Below are 25,281 nucleotides of genomic sequence, written 5' to 3' on the forward strand. Positions count from 1 at the left end.
TTTTCTAACCTTGCATAAACACAAAGTACTATGTGCATTGAGCTGTCTAAAGTTTACGAGGATATTTATTTTAGGTTCCAAAAGACGTACTACGTAATTTGATTAACAATCATATGTCTTAACTGAAACTTTGTCATGCACAACATTAGTTTATTTTTTCTCCTTTGAATCTCGAGAGTGGATGGTTGATCGTTATCTCCTTGTCCTGAGGCTCTCCGGCCGGGAGAGTTAATGCAAAAACTTGAAGCAAGAAACAGAACTCAAAGCCAACATCTGCACAATGGGCTTTATTTCATGCAATGGCCCAAACCCTTCACACATTTCAGTAAATAGACTTCAGAGGTAAGTGCACAAATACCTGCTTTTGATATCGTCATTTAACTTGTGTCTATTTTGAATATTCTCATCCTAATAAACCACAAAATTTTCAAGCTAGTTCACTATACCCCGAAAAATAGCAGGTCGTCGGAAATTTCTATTTCTAGGACATTTTTGTCCAAAATTGATTCGACTTTTAAAAAAAATACTTTTCTCTATTTTTTTTGTGTGGGTGTGGTTGAAATTGATTGATAATACTAAATGAGGCTATATACAAAGTTTTAGGAAGATTGGAGGTGATTTGAATTTGGACTGCTTTGGAGTCAAAACTCAAAGATGAAATCGACTTAAAAAATGTCATTGCAATAATATATATGTATCATGGGGTATATATCAATGTAAAATGATACACATATTTTTATGAATATATATCCATACACATGATATACAAAAGATACACATATATACAGGAAAGATAAATACAAATGAATATACATAGAATATATATGGATATACACATATTGGCTTTGTTTTCTTGTTGAGGTAAGTGACTATAGTAAAATATAACTGTACAACAATATTCTGAAGTTTCACGCATAGAACTTAAAAATTACAAGATAATAACTATTTCTTAGTTACAAGATTAAAAAAGTGTTATTTGTTAAAGAAAAAACATTTTTTTCTCTCTTTCAATCATTCATCCAAGTCGATTAATTCGAACTCGTACACCATAAGGTATAATAGCGCTACGAACCCTTTCAAAAATTACGACAATAAAAAAAAGATTTGTCTTACTTTTATATATATATATATATACACACTATTTTATTTGGTATATTTGTGAAAGTTGTTTATGATAGAATCATTCTTATGCCGTCTATATTTAAAAAGTCCACTTAATATAAGTATCTAACTTGTAATTCGTCTACATACATACAACAAAAGAGTGAAGAATTATCAATCAAAATTGGGAGAATATTTCCACTTAATTATTCTATATCATTACATGCTAATCTCTTTAATTATGCTGTTTAGAATACCTTTTAATCACTTTAATACAACTCACAAGGTATATAATTATTGGTGATACCTCTCATCATTGGACAGTTTGGCTAGTGTAATTTGTCACAAATAATAAATCCAACAAGTGGAGAAATATAAATCATAAAGTTCAATTTTCTTATAAAAAAGTAAGAAGCTACATTTTATAAAAGGGATTATTACATACAAATAGTCAATCAAATTCAATTTTTACTCTTGCTAGACGGTTAACTCAAGTAAAATATATCAAAAATCAAGTATGTAAAGTAAATACAACAATGATGAAGTCATATTGAAAACAATGGAAAAAAGAATCGTAACAACTACAAATAATATAATAATTGTAGCCAAGGGATAATGTAAAACTAAAATTAATCGTATACTAAGATTTATAGGAGGAGACTGGAGAGTAATCATAACAATATCCATAGGTTAAAAAACTACACAACACTTGACTACTTGTTACTATCCTAATCCTCAACCTCCGTATTTTTTCTATTTAGGGAAAACTTTTATAATGGTAGAGGCCCAACCAACAATAATTGTGTGAGGCTCCATTCTTCTTTTGACACTTGGATGGTGGACCTATTTTTTTACTTTTTTATTATTCTTCTTCCACTCACCCTTCTTTTCTTTCATTTTTTTTAATTCTTTTTACTCCTAAGTCCTAATAAATATCCAATTCCCAACTATATAAGTAAACAATTGATATAATTAATAAAAATACTAATAAATATTTTTTGTCAAATGAAAGCGTTCTCATGACTGAATATTAAAAATAATCTTATTATTCAATATTGTTACTAGTATAAAATTAACTAAAAAAAATCCAGTTTCTTAATTATTAGTGTTTTTCAAAAATTAAATTAATTCAAATTTATTATTTGATAGCTCTTTTTGTTTTGTCTTAGACTTTAATTCATATATGTGCAGTCATTATCTTAACATAGATTATCAGTTAATTTTTTTAAATTTTTTTTAGTTACAATCTTTTAAAATACTTAATGGAAAGCCGCTAAAGAAATAAAATTGTAAGTGAATGTGAAGACCTCTTGATATACAGAAAACGTATAATAATAATAATAATAATAATATATAATGAGTAGTTAATTTAAACGTTGGCGAAACTAATTGATTCTTGAAGAATAAATTAAGTATTTAAAGTCTTAATTCAAAAAACTTAAATTTTATTATGTGATTTGTTTTATCCTGCATAATTTTTTTAAATCGTTTATAAATCCGTTCCATTTGCCATGTTTATCTTGTTAGTATTTTTATTAAATTATAATTATGATGAAAAAATTATCTATAATTTTTAAACAAGATCAGAAATTGGCTTATTTTATTAAAAAACACCCAAGATCAGAAATTGACTTATTTTATTAAAAAATATTGAGCAGTAAGTTAATTTTTTAAAATTAACAGTTCTAAAAGTTTTTAAATAATTTAACAGAAAATATGTTCATCTATATTTTTTTTATCAGATGTAATAATTATTTAATTATGCATTTAAAAATTAGATATTTATTAGGAGTAAAAAAAAGAAAATAAAAGAAGAGAGGAGTGAGTGGAAGAGAAGTGGTGGATAACATGTAAAAAGTAAGAAAAGGGCTCACTATCCAAGTGTTAAAAGAAGAAGAATAACTTTCACATATAGCAAACATAAAAATCATATTTATATGTTATAACTATAGTTTGCATAATTGCGCTCCATAGCAAATTTTATGTTTGCTATGGAGTTTTTGATTTGTTTAAATCGCTAGATACATCCAATTTTATACAAATCATTCAGTTTTGTATAAATTCATTTATACATTGTAATTTATATAATAAGATCTGTATTTGTATAGTTATAAGTGTATAGGATGAAAATATATGTATTTATATTTATATATACACTTTTCTCTCGCTTTATACAAACACAAACGAAATTTATACATTTTATACCGAAATGTATAAAATGGCTAATTGTAAACCGAAAATGCTTAATTGTATACCGAATCAGATGGCAAAAAAAGGGGATGTTTGCTGCGAATTACAAATAAAATAAACTATGAATATAACATTTAATTTGAATTAATAGTTTGTTATTTCATACAATTTTCTCAAAGAAGAATAAAGCCTCACACAACAATTATTGATTGGACATCTACCATTGTAAAAACTTTCACTTCCACGTTATTTATCATGTGAGTTGGTCAATGGTCACTAAACTTGCAATTCAAATATTCAATGTCTTGACGAGGTTTGGTTTCCGTTCTTTATTTACATTTATAAACTTCATTAAATAAAGAGCAAATAGCTGCAGAATCAATGCCTTCCCCAATATTTTATATCAAAAAACTGACCAATCATATCCTTGAAGTGAAAGTCATATAAATAAAATAAAATAAAGAGAGTTGGGAACTTATCAAACCATTTATTAAAAAATAAATAACAAGTGAATGTATTGATTAGTGCATGGTAGGGAATCAGTGCAACATGCATAATAATAATAATACAATATTTGTTCACTATAGTGAATTGGTCTAATGTCACCATCACACAGCAACATGGTGTGTTAATCAATCAAAAAAATAAATCAAGATATATTATTGCACGATGTACAAGATTTGAGGGGTCATCTGATACAAGTTGAACTTAAAGTAACCTGTTCTGATAAATTAAATTATTGAACAATATAATACACACATTCTTTATAATATTGTCCATATATATATATATATATATATATACTAGTTTCACGATACGTGTGTCACACGTGTATATCGTATATATAATATATGATGTTGTAAAATAGAATTAATATTACTAAATTAAAGCTTTTTAATAAATAATTATAATTGAAAGAACATAGTACAAGTGTTTTTAAATTATTAATACATATTGTCATAGACTTACTTGTATTTTGAGATCAAAATGACCAGATATGATTAAAACATTTCAAAATACATTCAAAGTTTAAATATGGGAGAAAGTGACATATCTTTAATAACATTATCTCTTGCTTCACTCAATTTTGTAAACAAATCTAACCAACAACAATTAGAAAACAAAATATTCATTCAAAAAATGTCACCGCCTTTCCTCTTGAGGTTGTGAACATAAATAATGTGCACCATTTAAGTACAAATTTTGTCTTAAATATTCTTACTTGAAATTTAGTATGTGCATGACACTAATAAGGATTACCACAAGTATTTCAATGTTTTATCTTTATATGTAACATATCTTTACAAAATATTATTACTCAATTAATATTTGAGTAAAGCTATTATAGAGAGGTAATTTTACCAAAAAAGTGTACTTGGTTGTTATCATGAATGATGGTTATATATACTTCAGTATAATAATTTAATTTTAATATATGAATAACATCACATATGGTGAAAAATATTTCATTTCATTAAGTTTCTACCTTATCTTTGTGGAATTGTAGTCTTCTCCTTTTTACATATCATATAGTTGTTGTCTAATGAAAGTATCTTGTATCTTATAGAAGTTGTATCATGATATAAAAATTTAAATTTTTCAATAATAAAAATTAATAGATGAATAAAATTTAAAGTATTATTTATAGAATCATTAATTTGATTTAAGATCATTTAATTTTATGATCAATGACTATTTTCTTATCTATTTTTATATAGCTAGTAAGGAGTGTATCTTGTGACATAAAGAAAAAATATATGGAACAATACATAGCCAATGAAGAAGGAAGACGAAAATATATACTCATGCTATATTCACTCTAGTGTTTCATTTGATTTAAATATCTTGTCAGCAACACTTTACTTTCTCCGTTCATTTTTACATACATATCTATTAAAAAATATTTATTATCATGGCTATGTTATCATATTATAAGTAAAAGTGAAAATCAATTTTTGAAATAGTGAATTTACTATCAAAACTAATAATTCAATGGACTACGTTGATACTCATTGTTTTAGCAAAATTAGGAAGAAACTCCTTCATTTGAGGGAAAAGAATAAAAAAATAAAAAAATAAAGAAGAAATATCTTACCCAAATCATATGTCTTTTTTCATATATGTTTATTATTAGTCTCTCCCAAAACTTTTCGTCACTGTTAACTCTTGAAAATGGTAAGAAAAAAAATACAAGTGTGTGAATTGATGAATGATTTGCTACAATTTTTTCACCAACTATTTCTTATGAGGTACCTCGAATTTCGTTGAATTTCGAACTTAATCATTTTTTTCAAATAACACTTGAGATTTTTTAGGAAGAAGAAGAGTAGAGAACTTAAAGAAATTGTAGTTTAAAAGTGTGAGGAAACCCCTCTATTTATAGCTTCCAAATAGTAGTACGAATAGGTGTGAGTTGTGCCTTATCCGAAAAGTCACAACCTTTCGAAAAAATCAATGCTTCTCGGAAAAGTCACAACCCTTAGAAAAATGTACAACTCATCAGAAAAGACACAATCCTTTAGAAAATTCACAACCCTTCGAAAAAATCACAACTCATTGAAAAAGACACAATCCCTTTAATTTAAAAAGGTATCTACTTTTAATATAATAAAATTAATTTAACTAATAAATAAAATAAATTGAGTATTTTTAATTGGGGTATTATAATAATTCAATATTCAAATTTGAAAATTCATGCTTTTAAGGTAGTAAATTTTACTCTTGCGTCATTGGGCAGAAATTAACCATAGAATTCAAATATTTACGGCTACATAATTCAAAGGCTGCTGGCAAAAGTGGGATAAAGTTGGAGCTTGAAGATACTAGCTGCCAACTAGTGATATACTTTTTTTGGATTTAATTTTTTTTATATGATATGTTTAAGATTTAAATTTTTTTAATATTTAATATATTTTAATTTAAAATTATAATTTATTTATTTTTTTAAATCTTGTATTAAATATAAATAAAATAAATAAATAAAAACGAAGAGAATACTGCTATTTATAATTACTATACTTTTCATTGAATTAATTTGGAAGAATGCGGCCAAAATAAATTTTCTACTACCTACCTTATGTCAACATCATTTTCATTTGAATATTCTTGGTTAGTTTGTTTTACTTGTAGGTTGTGTTCGTACTAAGAAAAAAAAATATTTATGAAAAAATATTTCATCGAGAAATGTTTTCTTAATAAAAATAAATATTTTTTAATTTATTCTTTGTGTTTGATATTTAAATTAAAAATGTATTTTTAAATGTATTTATTTATAATTTAGATAAATATTAAAGAAAGTGGGGTGTGAGGGGGGGGGGGGGGGGGCAAGGGATTGAAATAAAGTCATAAAGTGTATTAAAGCGGGAATATGATACCATCAATGTAGGATGTCATTTGTAGGATTTTGCTTTTTTTTTTATTTTAAGTAGGAAAATTATTTTTATCATTTTAAAAAAAACTTGTTTTTCTAAATAAAATATTATTAAAAGTTTTGATCAATTGAATATGAAAAAATTGAACTTTTTAGTTCTTTCTTATAATATTGCGGAATTGATCTTTAGATTCTATTGGTTTATTACGAAGATAAAGTTTAATCATTTTCCCATATTTTCAAAAAATTAAGCTGGATCCAGATCAACGAATTTTATTAACATTTTAAGAGTTAGAATAATACCGTGTCATATTCCATGTTTCGATTGACTTTTTCCTTTTTTAAATAATTACAGTGTTTGCGTTAGGTTGTGTGTACTTAAATTAATTTTATATGATAATCATCATTTTTCATCAGCAATAGATATTGAATAACCCCGTTCAACAGAGTTAAAATAAATCAAAATAATCATTCAATATTTGTTTATCTCTATTAAAATTTAAACTTAAAACTTTATGACTTTCGACTAGCTTAATTAACGACTAAATCACACTCATAGCTACGAATTGACTTCTTAATTTTAGGCCATCTTTGAAATGATGAATTGTTTCTAAAAAAAATTATTGGAGATTTTCTACATATTATATGAGTTCATTTCTAGGGACAATGCTCTCGATATTAATTTTTTATGCCTAATATTTCAAATTTAAGACCTTTAATTAAGAATGGATGAATTTCTATGTTATGTACTAAAGTTTATCAATTCTCCTACTCAATTTTTTTTCTTTTTCGTTACACCTTGTTTAGATGGTTGTTACTCATTGTATTATATTGAATTGTTAGTTTAAATATAATACTTATTTTAATTGTTATGATTGTTACTTACTTAAATTTCACTGTATCATTTCATCATTAGATAACAACGAAAAGTTTCAATTAGATAACAACGAGAAGTTTCAGTTTGTGTAACGACACCTATCCAGGGGTGATATTGCCAAATCTAAAACATAAAGGACGTGAATGTAATTAACCTATTTCCTGAACGCGTCGGTTTGTAGTGAATTTTACTAAATTACCAAAAATGGAAGAAGAAGTAAGAAGCATCGCTTTACAAATCATTAGATATTTCTTCCTGTAAAGATTCACGTTAAACTTTCCAATTTGATCTCTTCTTCTTCTTCTTTTTTCCTACTTTTCTTTCAACATCAAGCAATTTATAGCACCCAAGAAACAAACAAGTTCCTCACTCTTTCAGCTGACTCATAGTTTTTGATTGATTCATCTTCTCTGATTCTTTTATTTTCTCATATTTCCATTTCTTGAAACTTTTCTAAGAAATTCCCACAAAATATGATTCATTTCTGAAATCAATCACTTTGTTTTCTTGGTTATTTGGGTATTGAGGGATTCGAATTTTCCACTTTCTTTCCAAAGTTGTAATCTTTTCAGTGTATTGCTATTTGGGGTTTTTCTTGATTTGGGTTGGAAAAAAGGGGGTGAATCAAAAAGTTGGTTTTTGAGATATTCTTGGATTTGGGTGTTGTGGGTATTGGTTAAAATTGAGTCTTTTGTTCATTTAAGTTTTTGATCTGTTGGCGTATTCTTGGAAGTTTGTGGTTGTTGTTTGGTGGATTGATGAGAGTTTGAAGTGGATTGGTGATTGTGAGAGATTGTTTGAATGGCTTTAAAAGAGTTGATTGAGATCAAGTTCAGGCTTGCTGATGGCAGTGATATTGGACCCAACAAGTATACACCTGCCACCACAGTGGGTTCTCTTAAAGAAAAGATAATTGCACAGTGGCCCAAAGGTTTTCATTTTCTCTAGCTTTTACTGTATATGTGAATTCAGGGCAGTTTGGTTCATCTTAATAGCTAGCTCTTGTTTGGGTGCATAATTTGTTTGCTTGTTGGATATTTTGGTGTTTGGATTTAAAATGTAGTGCTTCTGTTTTCAGAACGAACGTATTTTGTTCTGATGACAATCGTTCTTGTATTAGTCTTGTATTTCTATTGGTTGATTATCTAACCTTGATTATTGTATTTTCTTGTTGTTGTCCTGCTTGTTGTTCTTGTCGTCGTCTTTTTCATCTGTTTTGAGCTGAGGGTCTATCGAAACAGGCCTCTCTATCTTTTTAAGGCAGGGGTAAGGTTTGTGTACAGTGTACACACTACCCTCCCCAGATTCTACTTGTGGGGTACACTGGGTAGGTTGTTGTTGACAATCATTCTTGTACTTTCTTGTTGTTGTTCTCTCTTGGACCAACAGGGAGGGGGTATGCTTGGATGAATATATAAAAGGAATCTATCACTATAATTGAAATGGAACAGTTAATTGTTGTGTTGACTGTAGTTTCTGCCTCATGAAAATATACATAAAGCTTGTCTTTTCAATTATAAGGATAGATTTCTTTTTATCTTTTTTCTGTCATGATGCAAGATTGTAAACAAGGCATGTATACATGGTATGGCATCATAGATTTCCATTTGGCTTACCATTACAATAATTTTGATGCATTTTGCTATGTGAATGAATAAAGCTTTGCATTTGATTACTCTTTATTGTTCCTCTTTTCCTCCTTTGGCCAGCATATCCTGTACTATATATAGGTTAAAAGGTCAATGTTTTGTGCACAAACACTGCACAGTGCAAACCTGCTGCATGTTGATTAACAAAAGGTGACCTAATTAACACACATATAAGGCCTCTATCTTTATACTGATCTTGAATAATTATTGCAGAGGCAATTGTCTCATATCCACAAGGATTTGCTATATTGGTCATCAATTTGTTGAGTTTATTTGATACTCTTATGTACTTCTGGCCCTTAGTTACATAATCTATGCGACTATTATTAGTGTTGAGTACATCTCCTGATTGGTTTTAGATATCCCTGTGTTTGTTGTGCCATGCTTTGTGAATAATTGTCTTAACCTGTTAAATTCACTTGTAGTTAATGCTACAAGATTATGGTGTGTGCCTAATTGCTTGATATTTGTAACTTCTGTTTATTTGTAAAACTGCGTTAGGTTTAGTCACTGGCAAGTACAGTTGAATAATTGAAAGGAAATCTTAAGTTTATTCGCAATATTGGTAAATTAAGCTTAGATTGTTTTACAATACATTAGAACTCTTACTTGTGGACTTCACCACCTCTTTTGCAAGAGTAGTTAGCTTCGTTTTAGCAAATCTAACCCTTCGATCATCTGACAAGTCATACAAGTCAAAATATTCCTCCATAGCTGATAGCCAATCAGCAAATATTGTTGGATTGAGCTTTCCATTAAAAACTGGTAACTCCTTTTTGACTTTCTTTCTGATGTTCCCTGTTGTACCTTGATTTTCATAGAGGGTTCTGTTTAGGAGAGTTCTACTCAGTGGTGGTTGAGGCATCTGCAGAGGCCTTTTCGCCACAAGTCCTCTTTTTTCAGTTGGATTAGTTGGTTGGTCAAGCTGTTGAACATCTTCTCCGGTCTCTAGTCCTTCATGCAAAACAACTCGGACAGATTCTTTTTTTCCTTTCGCTGGTAAATTAGTTGGCAACTGTGAGTTCTGCAACTCAAGGGCTCTCACACGAGTTTTTATATTCTGAACCTCTTCAATTAACTTCAGTAGCAACTCATCCCTTTGAATATCGGTTAGCTTCCCGCAACTAGGCTTTTCCACGTGATTTGACATGATACTGATGACCCCTCAAATACGAATTAAGAAAAAATGAAGAGATGAATGAGGAGAAGAAGAGAAAGAGATTACATATATTTCTGAAACATCTTTGGTCCAATGCTTTGCTGCAATCTGATGGTAAAGATGCATTTTATAAGGACAGTTACTTGGGCACCAAGTAAGGATGAAAGCTGTTTGTAGACTTGCTTCCTCATGATTCCATAGACTTGCTGCCCAAGTTTAGACTATTGAAGCATTTAAAATACAAATACTGCATAATATTGAAACATCTAAAAGATAGTATAGAACTCTAAAATACGAATTTCTGTGTCTCACTGGTGAACCTTTGAGCATATATACACCAGATTCAGCTGAGGCAGATCCCCTTTTAACAACGGATATGTGAATGCACTTGCTAAGAAAATGAACTTAAAAAACTTTAAGGTCTAAATATTTCTTATGATAACATGAGCTCTGGAATTTGAATCTCTTTGGTCTTTTCCGGATCTTTTTTATTTTACATTACTGTTGGCCAGTAATTGCGAATTGATGAAAAGGGATATCCTCCCATCATTCCTCATATTGCTTTGAAGCCAATTAAAAAGTGTTTTATTTGTTAGACTAATGACAAGGCTCTGATAACGGTAAAGTAAACTAGGATGTTATCATTTGTTCATCTGACTATCATACGCTTAATTTTGAGGACCATCTCAGAAAGCTACAACAGGAGCACGTAATATAGTTCTAGGTGTATTCTCCTTCTCCACATGTTTGGTTTTAGAGGAAATTTGAATCAGAAATCACAAATGTGCTGCTCTTAGTTTATCTATTCTTTTAGTCACCTATAATCGTCTTGCTGACGGAGGATCTTTTTCATGGCAGATAAAGATTCTGGGCCAAAGACAATAAATGATGTGAAGCTTATTAATGCTGGAAGGATACTTGAGAACAATAAAACACTTGGTGAATCAAGACTTCCAGTTGCTGAAGTTCCAGGAGGTGTCATCACTATGCATGTTGTTGTACGCCCACCTATGAATGAAAAAGCCCGTGGTAAGTTCACAATTTGTTGTAATCATAGAAACTCAGATCATGATAAATGTGTATTAGATAGATGCTTCAATGTATCATGTTGTCGTTTTTGTAGTACATGACAATAATTGGACAGCCTTCTGTCACAAATCACCGGTAGCTCGTATTGGATATTTTTACGTAACCAAAGTGTCAATCAGTAGAAGTGATGAGATTACCTTTTCCTGTTTTCAATTTTCCTTGATGTATCTTGTTGTAGATTCTTGTTGATACAAAAAAACAAATTGTTTGGTACAACTGGTACTTTTGGTACTCTATGCATATTTTGCTTGTGTCAAAACTCATCATCGCCTTGTTAACCTCTGAGCCCTAAATAATTGGGGTGGAGGAAGGAATTTTTAGGTTGTAAAGAAAAAATTAGTTTGTCAAGTGTCGGATGATAGCTCCAATTCAACTTCGCAGCTATGATGCACTTTCTCCGAGGGTCTTCATTTCTGTTTATGATTGTTAATTGTGCTGTTCAATAAGAGTTCAAACTTAAGTGAATCCTGAGAAATTTATATGTTGATGTATGTTACAGATATTTTATGATTTATCTGGAGACTCTTTAAATTATTTTGTTCTATAGTGATTCCTTGTTATAGGGATCACTCCCATGTGCAATGTACATGAAGCTTTGTGTCTTTGGGAAATTTTTATGAGCTTCTGCATTTCCATCCATAATCTATTTATTGATTCTTCTTTTTAGTTCTATCTTTTCTGAAGCCTTCTGCTGAATGAAGATTCAATGCATTTGTTACAGATAAACTACAGGATGATTCCCTGAACAAAGGCGGGTGTGCATGCACAATCTTGTAATCCGTCTAACCATATAACAAAATTATTCCAGTTCAGTAATATTCCGTAGTTCATGGATTTTTCAGTAGCGGATCTTTGGATGCATCCAAGAAGTATCAAATGGCAAAATTTGAAGTTCAATTATCATTCAAGCTCTTTGCTTTTACCTTTAGATTTCAGCTTGACAAACTTGCTTAGAAGGCTAAAAGGGATTTGGTGCACTGCTGTGTAGGAACTTTTGTGGGAAGTACGAAAAGTTTTCTTCCTTTGTTCAGGTGGGTAAACAAGGGAACAAGAAGAACAAAAGAATTGTTCAAGATTATAGTTGGTTTGATTTCTTTAAATTTGCAATCATATAACTATGAAGAACTTACAAATTCAGGCATGTGTACTTTGTTGTTGTTGCACCATTTCTTTTGTCATTGATGATCCAATGTCTATGGAATTAAATTCACCATAACAATTTATATTGTTTATGTTATTTCCCAAGTTACTTGAGCTGAGAGTCTATCAAAAACCTCTCTACCATGTAAGGTTAAGGTTTGCATACGCATTACCCTCCCCATACTCCATTTGTGGAATTACACGGGGTATGTTGTTGATGTATGTTATTTCCAAAGTAGGATATGGTCCTACTTCCATCTCCAGCAATATGATGCATGTCAAATTCCAGCTTACATTACATCTTAAAGCTGTGCCACAGGGAGGCACCCAAATTGAAAACTTAAAAAGGACAGAGCAATTGAGTTATAACAAATTTTTATGCCTCTTGCGTGGCTTAAAGTAGGAGAAGCTGAGCTAATTACATGATAATCTAATTTCTATACATAATATTACAGCCAAATACAGGTATAAAATGGAAAAATGAGGCTATAACATATGGGATATCTAGATCTACACATAACTTAAATGGGTTACAAAATCTGATAGCCACAGTTTAACATTTACAAGGAGCAAGTCAGCTTGCAGGGTTGGTTCCTCCATATTTGGGACTTATCTTGGCATGCTTGTCCATAAAAGTGAACCAACTTTTAGAGCTGACATGCAAGACAAGGGTTGAAAGTCTTGCACGTTGACACTCTATGCGAAACTAGCAAATCAAGAAATGGATTGAAAGAGTGCCTACGAAGGACTGTCTACAATGGAGGATGAGGAGCGATTTAGTTGCATGAGCTTTGTCCTAGATGCTCTGACATTCTTGAGTGTCATCTTCAGTTTTTGCCTTTCGCCTTCAACCTCAGCAAACTGGAGGCTTAACTGAGAGTACCGATCGTGCATTTCCCTCAGTTCATTCTCCTTAGCTACTTGCTTTTCTTTGATTTCCAACATTTCCTTGATCAACTCATTGATGTCTCTGAAGCTTTTGAAGATTGCTTCGTCATCACTATGTTGTTTCAGAAACGAACTGAAGCATAAATAAATTACTTGTCACTTCTATAGTATTTTATCCTCGCAATAAATATCATCACATTGAACCCCAAGAAAACAACACATTTTCACTGTGAAAACAGCAAAACACTTCTAGATAGTTACTTCTCCAGTAAGCTTCCTAGCGAAAGACAGAAACTACTGATATGGCAATAGCCTTGGATACTGCTTCTTGCCACAATAGCAGATTAAAAGAAAATATTCGTCTTTTAATGTCTTCATAGATAGACATAGGAAATGCTTCAAGGAATTCCTTCTAGAACATGATTTACAGATTCTATATATGCAGTTCAGTATATGAATTATGTGAACTTCATTTGTAATTCTTAGTATAATTGAGAAGCTAGGCAAGAAGTGTTCAGAAAGCCATTTTGATGCATCACCTGTCAATCAGCTACATGTAAAATACTATTATTTCCATAAAAACATTCCAGAATAAAGTAATATGTCCGAGGAAAACATAATCGATGTTAGCATAGATTTACAGCAACAGATCAAACATAGACAGTAATATCAATTGTTAGCAGTGGACTCAATTTAGTAACATGAGAAATTAAGCAGGGCTGGCCAATGTTCTTGAGAATGTTGATTAAGCAGCGTGAAATCATGAATGAAAGTTTTACTATAATTAACTAAAAGAAATGGAAGAATGAAGTATCTGCCAGGGACAATTAAGCAGAAGGCACTTACCTCTGGAACATACTCTGTTTATTCTTTGCCTTCAATGCTTCAGCAAGCTCAATTTCCAGGGCAAGTACCCTCTCCAATGCATTACCAGTGATAGCTATATCCTTGAATGTTGGGAACATGCTTCGGAGCTCTTCATTTGCCTTGCAGATTAAGAACCATGATAAATAGTGATCAGCGCACAATGACATATTCAACTACAATATATACAAGTTATCTCAGTATACCTTGTGTAACTGCGCGAGTTCGCTCTGAAAAATTTCAAAGCCTTGATCGGAATAATGGTCCTCAGGAATGAGAGAGTTTTCACGTTTCATCCTTTCCAACTGCAAGTCAAGTAAAAGAAAAAAATTGATATGACACCACCATATATCTCACTTGTAATCTGATTGTTGACTCAAAGTTGGATCAACAAATACCTCTTCATGTAGATGTTCCATGCTAGACCTCAAATTCCTGCTTCCAAACTGTTCACTGCTGAAATCTATATGCCTTCCATTGCTGGGTGGTGAGTAACCTTCAAGAGGTGCATCTCCAGTTGTTGCATGCACACCTACTGATGCAGCATCCTGTAAATGATTGAAAAGGAAGAAAAAACTAAGTACTTCAAACACCAAAGGACTCCATGAAGTAAAAAACAAAAGCAATCTGCGCAATCAGAGACATTGATTAACTATATTTACTTCATCACGTCAGTTAATTAGGATAGTGTAGGGGTATATTTACTATTTATTTTATGTTACTACATTTCATCATGCGAGTTCTGTAGCCGTTTACTGTGTAGCTCAAAAAATGAATATTTAAATAAGGTCTTCAAGAAAACATTCTACATCACTACCACATTAGTAGTTCTTGTCAGAGAGCTTACCGGACTGAGTAGAAGTTTCACTGGTGAGCTTGATTCTTCACTTCTATCATCCATAAATAAGGTTGTTTCCTTCACATTCCAAGCATCAGATGAATCCTCTCGAGGTGTGGCATCAGGAGAAGGATTTACATTTGTCTCATTAGGCGCAAGTTCAACTTTGCTCATCTGGCCATTTTCTCTCTTAGATACAACAGAAGATGTGACGTTCATCAGCTCTTCTCTAGTCGAAGTAAGTTCAGCTGCAATTCTGGAGTATTCTCTCGCTTGTTCTTGCAAAGTTACTTCGAGTTTTTCCTTTTCTTCCTTGCAACACTCTAGACTTAGCAGAGCACACTCCAATTCTGCCTTTATTCTGTCATGATCTTTCATTATATCACGCTTATCAGAAAGCAGAGACTGTAACTCAGATTCCAAAGACAAGATTTTGAGAGCTAGGTCTTCATTTTTCCTCAAGTGCAAAGCTTCAGATCTCTTCCTGCTTTCAATTTCATCTAATGCATCCTGTAACTTCAAAAGCATATCTTCTCCGTGCTTTTTGGAGATAGAAACTTGTTGCTTCAACTCTTGGAATTTTGATTCATATTGCTCTTTTATAAAGACTATCCGTAAGGATTCTTGCATAGCAACAGGTGGTCCTTCAGATTCTCTTTTCTCGCGAACCTGGAGACATTCTGCATCAGCCTTATCCTTAAGCTCCTTCAAATGGATGGATAAGTTTCTGAACTCTTCGGTTTTCAATGCCTGCTCAGAGAGCTTAAGAGTTAGCTCATTACACTTGTGGGTGAGCTTATTACATTGCAACTGCAAGGTGACCATTTCATCTTTGTTGTTCTCCTGTAAGATCCTGTAGGGGTGCAGGTCATCTAATTTGCCTCGGAGCACAATCACCATGATCTCCAGTTCCTCCTTGCAAAGTGACAAGTAATTAAGTTCTTCTTCAGCATTTGCCAGCTCGCTCTTCAACTTCTCCACTTCAAGAGCATGATGATTATTAGTTTCGAGGAGAGAATCCTCCAATATTGTCATCTCCTTTTTGTATTGCTCAAGTTTCACTGTGTTAACATACTTGGCATCTGAAAGAACATTATTTTGAGCAATAGAAGCTTCTAAGTCAGATCTAACAGAAGAAAGAGATCTTAGCAACTCCTTGTTTTCTTTAATTGAACAAGCCTCACTTGCAAGGCATTGATTCAAGTTGGCCTGTAAATCATGACATCTCTTCTGAAGCTCGGCAGTGGACCCATCCGATGATTTAAGCTGCCGCACCAATTCCAGATTAAGTGTTTCACAGTGGCTCATGGCAACTGTGAACTTAACATCAGAAGCTATGGCATACTCTTGTATTTCTAGCATGTGCCTTTTAAGATCAGAAATATAGGAAACCTCTAGCTGAAGTTTTTCCATTTGCTTACTACGCTGCTGCAAAAGATGGTCAAGTCTAGATTTCTCCGTTCCTAACTCTGATGCCAACTGCCTGAAATGCACCAGATCAGCATTTTGCTTTTCCAAATCCAGCAACTTCTCATTCTTCTCGTTCAATTGAGAAGTAAGATCTCGCACTGAGCTCTCTAAACCAGAAACACAGGACAAATCATTCTGAAGCTTAGCCACATGCTCATCACGCTGCAGCACAAGTTGGTCAAGTCTACATTTCTCCACTTCAAAATCTGCTGCCAGCTGCCTAAAACTTACCAGTTCAGCATGTTGCTTTTCCAAGTCCAGTAACCTGTCATGCTTCTCATTCAATTGAGAAGTAAGATCTCTGACTGAGCACTCTAAACCAGAAACACAGGACAACTCTTCCTGAAGCTTTGCCACATGCTCATCACGCTGCTGCAAGAGCTGATCAACTCTAGATTTCTCCACTCCTAACTCTGATGCCAGCTGCCTGAAATGCACCAGCTCAGACAGCTCAGCATTTTGCTTTTCCAAATCCAGTAACCTGTCATTCTTCTCGTTCAGTTGAGAAGTAAGTCCTAGCACTGAGTCCTCTAAACCAGAAATACAGGACATCTCTTCCTGAAGCTTAATGATATGTTCACCGCGCTGCTGCAAAAGCTGATCATGTCTAGATTTTTCCACTTCTAAATCTGATGCCAGTTGCCTGAAATGCACCATTTCAGCATTTTGCTTTTCCAAATCCAGTAACCTGTCATGCTTCTCATTCAATTGAGAAGTGAGATCTCTTACAGAACCCTCTAGACCAGACACACAGGATAACTCCTGCTGCAGCTTTGCTGCATGCTCATCATGCTTCTGCAAAAGATGACTAAGTCTAGATTTCTCAATCTCTAACTCTGATGCCAGCTGCCTGAAATGCACCAGTTCAGCTATTTGCTTTTCCAAATCCAGTAACCTGTCATCCTTCTCATTCAACTGCAAAGTAAGATTTTGCACTGAACCCTCTAGTTTATCTTTAAGACCTCTCTCAAGTTGCAATTCATCTTGCAACTTGTCTCTCAGATGACTAACTTCTGACGTAAGCTTGGCAAATTCCTCAGACTTGTCATGCAGAGAGGTCATGAGATCCTCCTTCTCTTGTACTAGTTCAGAAATGGTTAAGTCATTCTGCTCAAGCTCAGTAGCTATAGAGTCTAAACCAAAGATCTCTCGAGAAATATCCCCATTCTTCGAGACTAAATTTTGTAGCTCGACTTCAAAGGCAGCAAGATCATCCAGAAGCTCCCTGTTCTGTTGTGCATACTTTTCTTCAACTTCAGAGTTAAGGTGAAGTTTGTTGGTCACAGATTCAAGTTCAACCTGAAGTTTCTCTACGAGGGCAGTTGACACATCAAATTTAGCTACCATACTCTGTATATCTTTTTTATACTTTTGCTTCACGCAAATTATTTCTGATCTACTAGCATTCAAAGACACCTCAGCAACTGATTTTTCACTTTCTAGATTTTGCTTCTCCTGCACAAGATGAAGAATCTTGCTAGACACACTATACTGCACCTCTTCCAGTTGCATGGTGAGACCTCTTATATCCCTGAGCTCCAACTCATGGGAAGAGGAATTGCATAGAAGAGATAGTTCCTTCTCATAAGAAACCAGCATACCAGCCAACTTACCCTGCACAAAGCTAATATCTTCATGAAGATTTTCATTTGAGGAAGCCAAGCCCTCTGAGTTGGCTCTGACAGTTAGCAAATCATCCTTCAGAAGTGAAATCTCATCTTGAAGCCTACTGTTGTTCAACAATTCCTGCTTCAATGAAGTGGAGAGTGCTATATTTTCTTCCACACAAGCTTCATATCTATTCTGAGCTTCCGTATGTTGCACCATGATTGCTTCCAATTCCATGACCTTCTCAGTGAGGAGACAGTTTGCCTTTGAAAGACTCACGAGTTCAGCTTCCAAAGATTGATTCTGCAGAACAAGATCGCTGCATCTGAGGATGCAACTTGCTTTCTCCTCATGCAAAATGTGAACATCTTCCAAAGCAGCCTGCAATCTTATAGCCATCTGCTCCTTGTTGAAATTTGAAGCCTCCAAGTGCTGAGCAAGTTCATACATATCTCTTTTCATCATTCCAGCATTAGCATTAGCTTCAAACACAGTTTCAAGTAAAACTCTGGAGAATATATCCAAGTGCAAGTTAACTGAATGCATTTCATCAAGTTCTTCTTCAACCTTCCTGTAAAGCTCCTCCTGCAAGCATAGTGATCTTTTCAAGTCATCAGTAAGGACATCTCCATTGAGTGTTAGTTTCCTTGCAATCACATGTTGATCCTTAGACCGCAACTGCTCAGTATTATCATATTCTTCTAAATTCTGAACAACATCTGCATACCCAAGGAATTGTGATTGTGAAGGTTCTGGGATCGCTTGCTTGATGAGGTTCTCATTAGTCTCAAACATGGACACAACCTGTGAGGAAAGAAGCTCCAAATCCTTTTGCAGCTTATCTACTGCAATAGAATAATTCAAGCGGGCTCTTTTCAGAGCTGCTTCTGAAGTAGTGGCTCTTCTCTCAAGCTCCTTATTAAGTGCATCCAAATCACGTCTCTCATCAGCAAGCTGTAACACACGTTGACTCATATCTTGTTGCATTAATTCCATTTCAGCTTTGCTACTCGATATGGTATAAAGGCAAGTTGAATGTTCATTCCTTAGATTCTGCAACTCTGCCAGCATTTGCTTCTGATTTTCCTCGAGCTCTTGGACAAGAGCTTCATAGTAACACTCCATCTGATCCATTTTTCTCAACAGATTTTCCCTTTCAACCTTCGCCTCATCCACTTCTCTTACCAGATCAAAAATTTTGGCTTTCATTGCATCAATAGCAACAGTGGAATCAGTTCCTTGAGAAACCAGAGGAGGTATGCCAATATGATGAAGCAAGTTTTCTGGTGTACAAAGATCCAATTCCAACCCAAGCCCTGGCAACGGCAGTTCGATATTGGGTAAATCTGTTGCTCTAGTCTCCTTTACATCCACTGATGTTACTTTATTTAGCAATGACATCTCATCTCTTGCTCCTAGTTTGACCTCCTGTACAATTTGAAGCAATGCCTCCAATTCCGAATGAAGAAACCTGTAGTCTCTTTCATAGAATCCGAGACAAACTTTATTTTGAAGTTCTTTGATTCTATCTTCAACCACTGAAATTCCTTTCATCCATCTAAGCTGTAGATCTTGAACTAAGCGGCCAGAATCGGCACCACAACTTTCACCACCATGATTTTGACAGCTTGATTTCAAAGTTCTTAGTCTTTCAATACAATCTTTGAAATTTGAACATTCTGATTTAAGGACAGAAACCTCTTTTGCCAACTCTTCACTAGAGGATATCTCAGCAGTAAGTTGCTGAGAAAACTTTTCTGTTTCAGAGCCCAATTCATTAGCTTGACTTTGCAGAGTGCTTACCTCCAGCTTAAGCTCAAGAATTGATGATTCTGCCAATTCCAGGCTTGCTCTAAGTCTATTATTCTCCTCATAAGCAATTGCCAATTCATTATCCATTGAGCAGTCTGACGCCCATCCATGAACTGAACTACTACTCTGGGCCATTGCTTGACTGTCAGATTTATTACCTTTCTCCGACTGCATTCCTTGACTATCAGTTTCATGTGCACTTGATGAATCATGCTTTTCGGCATATAGACTCTCTGAAGTATTGGAAGAGCCATCAAATCCAGCTGTCAAGTCAGCATATTCGTTTAGTTCCACTTCCTCCTCAACAGAAGAGAGTTCTTTAGCCTCTGGTCTGAATCTGACCCTTGAACTAACCTACATCAGAACAAATGGAACCAGAATCAGCAAATGAGATAGAAGCAAATCAAGAAATTTGCAAATCGAACAAAGACAAAAAAAAAAAAGATCTAATTTCTCAATGTCATGAATGACCAGTAAATTTATTCTATTTTTCTAGAACATTTGTTCAAATCGCCAAATTGGCATGGTCAAGTAACAGGCTAAATAAAGCTGGTACTTGCGATTCAGGAGTTTGGCAACTGTACAGAAATTCATGATAATGATCAAAGGCAAGGAAACAATAAGATCATATAGGAAGTCACAGAAGCTTATTTGACCAACAGCAATGTGTTAGGAACTAACAGTTAGGTGGTTCACAAGCCATCACAACATTTATATTTTCGTTTGAAAGATCAAAAAACTCAATCACATCTTCATGCTTGGCTGCTGATAACTACCTACTCTAAAACTAGAATTGAGACTCTAGATCACCAAATGAAATACAAAGGGATCATCCATCATCAACTGTGTATCAAGAAGACTTTACTGGTGCTAACAATAATCAGACCTTATCGATGTGATCATGGCCAGTCTCTCCTGAAAATAGGACTTTCCCAGTAACAGGGTCATCATTTTTGTTCTCTCCTGACTGCAAACCTCTCTCCCTATGTTCCCTTTGCTGCTCAAATTCTCTGCAAGCAAATGCATCTTCTGTCACTTGCTCATAAGAAAAATCATGTGGTTTTAGATGTTAAGATGTGCTACCTGAATCCTGTTTTAGATGTTAGCAACTGAACTGTGACCTGGAGCAATAACATGCAATTAAACAACAAATTAAACAACAAATTAAACAAAAGTGAGAAAAATAAATAACAGAATACATATAAATGAATAACTATAAATTCAGAACTAATATGTACAGAGAAAAGTAATCATCAAATAGATTTGTGAGGGGAAAAGATTGACTGGTAGATCAGATATCCTACACTCATGCTGATATAATATTTTATCCTAATATAATGATGTTTATGTTGCAGCCTAATGAGTAGTGAGTGTCAAACTGATGAAGATTAAGTTTGACTAGGTTGACATAGCAGATGATAGGAGTTCTCTTAGGTATGTTACTGGTTCAGCAAGAAAGAAGAAGTAAAGGTAACTGATCCATAGATCCCTATCAAGTTCCATGAGCATCCAAACTGCTCATGTAAAAAGGTATACAGCAATCCAAAAGCAGAAATGTACTTATAGCAGAAGCTCAATATATAGTTCCAAGCAGGTGTTTAGGTGAGTAAGCTACAAAATGTAATATAACTGCAGCTGCTTGAGAGGCATTGGTTTTGCCTAAGAGCAGTTCTTGAATTCTAGAAGATTGGAAATGGTGAAAACAAAAAGGATGTCACTGCAACTAACACAATTAAAGGTGATTATTAATTCAGGTAGTAAACATGCCAATTGAGAATACTTTTCTTGTATCAACCAAAAACAATTTGTTATAGCACATCATTATGACTTAAAACACAAATCTAGACATTGCTGAAGGTGATCAAGTAGAAGTGCTAGAAGGAGCAATATTTGCCTCACATGTAATATGGTTCCCGCATTGCATCCTTGAAGAGGTAAAGCAACAGCAGAAGGCTTTGATGCTTCAGCATAATCAGCAAGATCAATTGTTGCCTCACCCAGGATACTAGACCGTGAAGAACCCTGAGAGTAGTATCAGATTCAAAGAGAAAACTATTAACAGCATCGAAGAGGAAAATTAATTCACTCAGTACCAAGAGACGGGTTTAAGTTTTTAAAATCTGCATTCATCAGAATTCAGCTGTCAGGAGAGTCAACCAGGAATTCAAGTATAAGCTATCTAGAAACTTTTTCTTCCACTTTTGGTGATAAGGTAAAGCCATATAGAAGCTAAACAGAAAGAAAATATACCATGGAAACCACAAGTTTGTATAGCTTCTCATCAAATTGTTTGGTTTTGACATCTTGAAGAAGCCTTGTCGTTTCATAAATTGGATCAGCCCATTTGCATGTTCCATTTCTTACATTGGCTTTGGTTGTCTTGGCAATTGTTTTTCCAGAGTCAGCAGGGCTAAAAGATATGAATAACTTGTCCCATCCAGTTTGTGGTATCTGTAACACCAAAAGGCAACTTTCAGTCAATGCTTGTTCTATGGCAATTTATACTGGACGTTGGCTTCTGGTTTTAATTTAATCCATCACCAAAAGTACAAGACAGCACAGTGAACTTCGCATCAATTATATGGTTTTCCCGATGGATATACTAGAAAAATATACGTATTAAATATTAAACACTTTCTTCTAGCAAATGTTTTTGTCCATTGACTAGGTAACTAATACTAGTTACTAAAAAGATAATGATAGGAAGGATTTTGAAGGTTCTGCATCAGCACTAGATAAGTTCAAAGTTATACATAGAGTAGCATACAAGAGCAATCAGGTTATTATTGCTATAATCCTAAGAAATTGGTAAACTCAAGGAGTTGCAGTATGTGCCTCTATCTTGATAAAAGAATCTTTAGGCATTATTGAAATTTGATTTTATCTCGTCTTCAGCAAGCATTTAGCAGCCAAGTGTAAAAGCAAATTGCTTCCCATCTACTGAAACAGTCATCACATTCTATACTAAGGTACATCTGTTCATCAGGTATTACTAACTTGAAATAAAAAGAGTTCAATCTTACGTGAGTAGCATTAAATTGAAGCCGAAAGACCACTTTCACTTTATTCTTCTCAAGCTTCCACTTAGTGATCTTTGACATTGTTGCATATCCAGTCTAGCATCAGCTACAAACCATCATTTCCCCAAATTCAGATCTCAGTTCACCTAAACAATTTGCCACAGAAAGTAGAAATATCAGAAAAGAAAGCATAACCAATACTCATTCACAGAAAGAAGATGAATGAGTTATTCATAAACCAATTAAACCTTGAAATGGCTTCTGAACATATGATATACATGATCCTCCAGATTATAAAACAAAATATTACCGTCTAGCTTCTACTCCCATTATTTTTAAGCATATTTCTACTGGAATAGAGAAGCCATAGCATTTGAAGGACTCCACATAATAACTCATTTTAAAACCAAGCTACCTACTTAAAGCCACAATGACATTCATGTTACGTAAGGTAAGGCAAAGTTAAACTAAGTCAAAAGCATGTAAACATTTCCAGTTATTGCATAGTGCAGGCATGACATACAGGGAGATAAGATTTAGCATGGAAGAACCTAGAGGTAAAATTAGGCTGGGAAGAAGCAAGAGGAAGAATTTAGGCCGGGAAGAAGCTACACTGAAACCTGTAAGCTGATTAAGCTGTTAGAGAACTTATTGTAACAACAACCCAATGTAATCTCCACAAGTGAGGTGTGAGGAGGGTAGAGTGTACACAGTACGAGATAGAGAGCTTGTTTTCGATAGACCATCATCTTAAACAAAGCAGTTTGAGAACCCATTGTGATCATCTTAATTATAACAGGTCCACAAGATACTGAACCTCAATGAGACATTTACATTGATCCAAGCAGGCAGTCAATTAAAAACTAAACAAGTCTTAAGCTCAGAACAATTCCAAAAAAGATCAGATCTTGAAATTTGCAGCTGAACCTAAGTACAACAATCTCAAGATTGAGCTAAAACCCAGAAATACCTCTTCCAGTTTTGCAGAATGACTTAAAGATCCGGAAACTTCTTCTGATCCAGACCCCTAAATTCTCCACCAAGTATCTCAAAACTTCAAACAATGCAAACTTTTAAATACCCAACTTTAAACCCCATAAAATGCAAACAAGATATTCCTGGACCCAAGAAGAACAAAGAAAACCTTAAAAATTTCCCAAAGTGAAAAAAGATGAGATCTTTTTCAACAAGACAGCAAGAATGAGAAATGGGAATCTACCATCTCAAAAGTCCAAGAAAACAAAGCTAAGAATAGATAAAATGAAAATAGTGAAGTACTAGTACACAACTACACAACTGTTTTTTTCACTACAGAAACAAACACTTCACAGTTACAGCAGAGAAATCACACGTCAGCTTCATAGAACAGTAGATTTCATTATTCAAAAGCTCAAACATCACATTCAAGAAAAATAAAAAAACACCCATTTCATAAAAATGGAATCTTGAAAAAACAGTGTTTATAGAATTTTCTATTACCTAATTGTAAGATCTGGGGGAACTTAGAAAACAAGGAAAAACCTTGAGAATCTTTAGAAAGAAGAGAAAGGGGAGACAGAAAAGACAATGACTTTAGCGTAAAATAGCAGTAAAATATGGGGGATTTAAAGTTTTTGAGTTTTCACCATTGAAATGAGCAGAGAGAGAGAAATGGAGGGGTTGAAATTTGAAATATAATGAAAATGAGGGGGTTTAAGATTAAAGAAAGAGATATCCCGCCAAAGTATGTAATTTTCAGTAATTAATTTTGTATTTAGTGTACTAATTAAGTTTAGGATTATAGGGTGCTCTTTTTATCTTGTTCTAAAAAATTAAAGTGTATGGAAAGTACTAAATTACCCTTAGTCAACACCGTCACTCTGGCACTTTTTTTTCTTTTATTTTTATTTTTTGTAGACAGAAAAAAAAAACAAAAAGAAATAAAAAGGGACTCGAGTCTTTGACAACACATAGTTTTTTTCAGTATTTTATTCACTTTCCATTATATATTACTATTACTATATATAATAAGTGGGAATATATACTACTTAGCACATGACAAGTGTTACATATGCTTAGATAGTGTTACATTCTTTTTTTATGGTTGTACCTTTAAAATTTATATTATTGGATAATTTAACACCATTAATCACAATAATTAATAACTTAAAACATTTTTAAAAAAATATGAAAATTTGGATGACTCTCCAAATTTTATTTGTGTCAC

At 33.5% G+C, this 25,281-nt stretch overlaps 2 protein-coding genes across 5 annotated transcripts; one reads left to right on the forward strand and one right to left on the reverse strand.

The window, feature by feature from the left end:
* Positions 1 to 7,777: 7,777 nt before the first annotated feature.
* On the forward strand, positions 7,778 to 12,689 carry LOC125814314 (membrane-anchored ubiquitin-fold protein 3-like). 2 transcript variants are annotated; one of them, XM_049493786.1, is made up of 4 exons: positions 7,779 to 8,469; positions 11,205 to 11,375; positions 12,157 to 12,447; positions 12,491 to 12,689. In XM_049493786.1, exons 1-3 carry the CDS (start codon positions 8,340 to 8,342, stop codon positions 12,210 to 12,212), a joined length of 357 nt encoding a protein of 118 aa, XP_049349743.1. In that variant the 5' UTR covers positions 7,779 to 8,339; the 3' UTR covers positions 12,213 to 12,447; positions 12,491 to 12,689. The 2 variants fall into 2 exon arrangements, with proteins under 2 accessions (XP_049349745.1, XP_049349743.1); XM_049493788.1 differs by lacking the exon at positions 12,491 to 12,689 and having other exon boundaries at positions 7,778 to 8,469; positions 12,120 to 12,191.
* A 256-nt stretch (positions 12,690 to 12,945) lies between these two features.
* LOC125814310 (uncharacterized) lies at positions 12,946 to 24,733 on the reverse strand. Of its 3 annotated transcripts, none has more exons than XM_049493781.1 (12): positions 24,555 to 24,733; positions 24,046 to 24,193; positions 23,079 to 23,221; positions 22,306 to 22,506; positions 21,955 to 22,077; positions 21,139 to 21,176; positions 20,942 to 21,065; positions 15,175 to 20,409; positions 14,726 to 14,875; positions 14,534 to 14,632; positions 14,310 to 14,449; positions 12,946 to 13,596 (listed from the first exon to the last, which is right to left on the reverse strand). In XM_049493781.1, exons 3-12 carry the CDS (start codon positions 23,154 to 23,156, stop codon positions 13,314 to 13,316), a joined length of 6,471 nt encoding a protein of 2,156 aa, XP_049349738.1. In that variant the 5' UTR covers positions 23,157 to 23,221; positions 24,046 to 24,193; positions 24,555 to 24,733; the 3' UTR covers positions 12,946 to 13,313. The 3 variants fall into 3 exon arrangements, with proteins under 3 accessions (XP_049349738.1, XP_049349740.1, XP_049349739.1); XM_049493783.1 differs by having other exon boundaries at positions 24,046 to 24,102; positions 24,555 to 24,725; XM_049493782.1 differs by lacking the exon at positions 24,555 to 24,733 and having other exon boundaries at positions 24,046 to 24,337.
* Positions 24,734 to 25,281: the final 548 nt, after the last annotated feature.

The sequence above is a fragment of the Solanum verrucosum genome, unplaced genomic scaffold (genome assembly GCF_900185275.1).
Source record: "Solanum verrucosum unplaced genomic scaffold, falcon-dt-bn FXZP01000230.1, whole genome shotgun sequence".
NCBI classification, from domain to species: domain Eukaryota; kingdom Viridiplantae; phylum Streptophyta; class Magnoliopsida; order Solanales; family Solanaceae; genus Solanum; species Solanum verrucosum.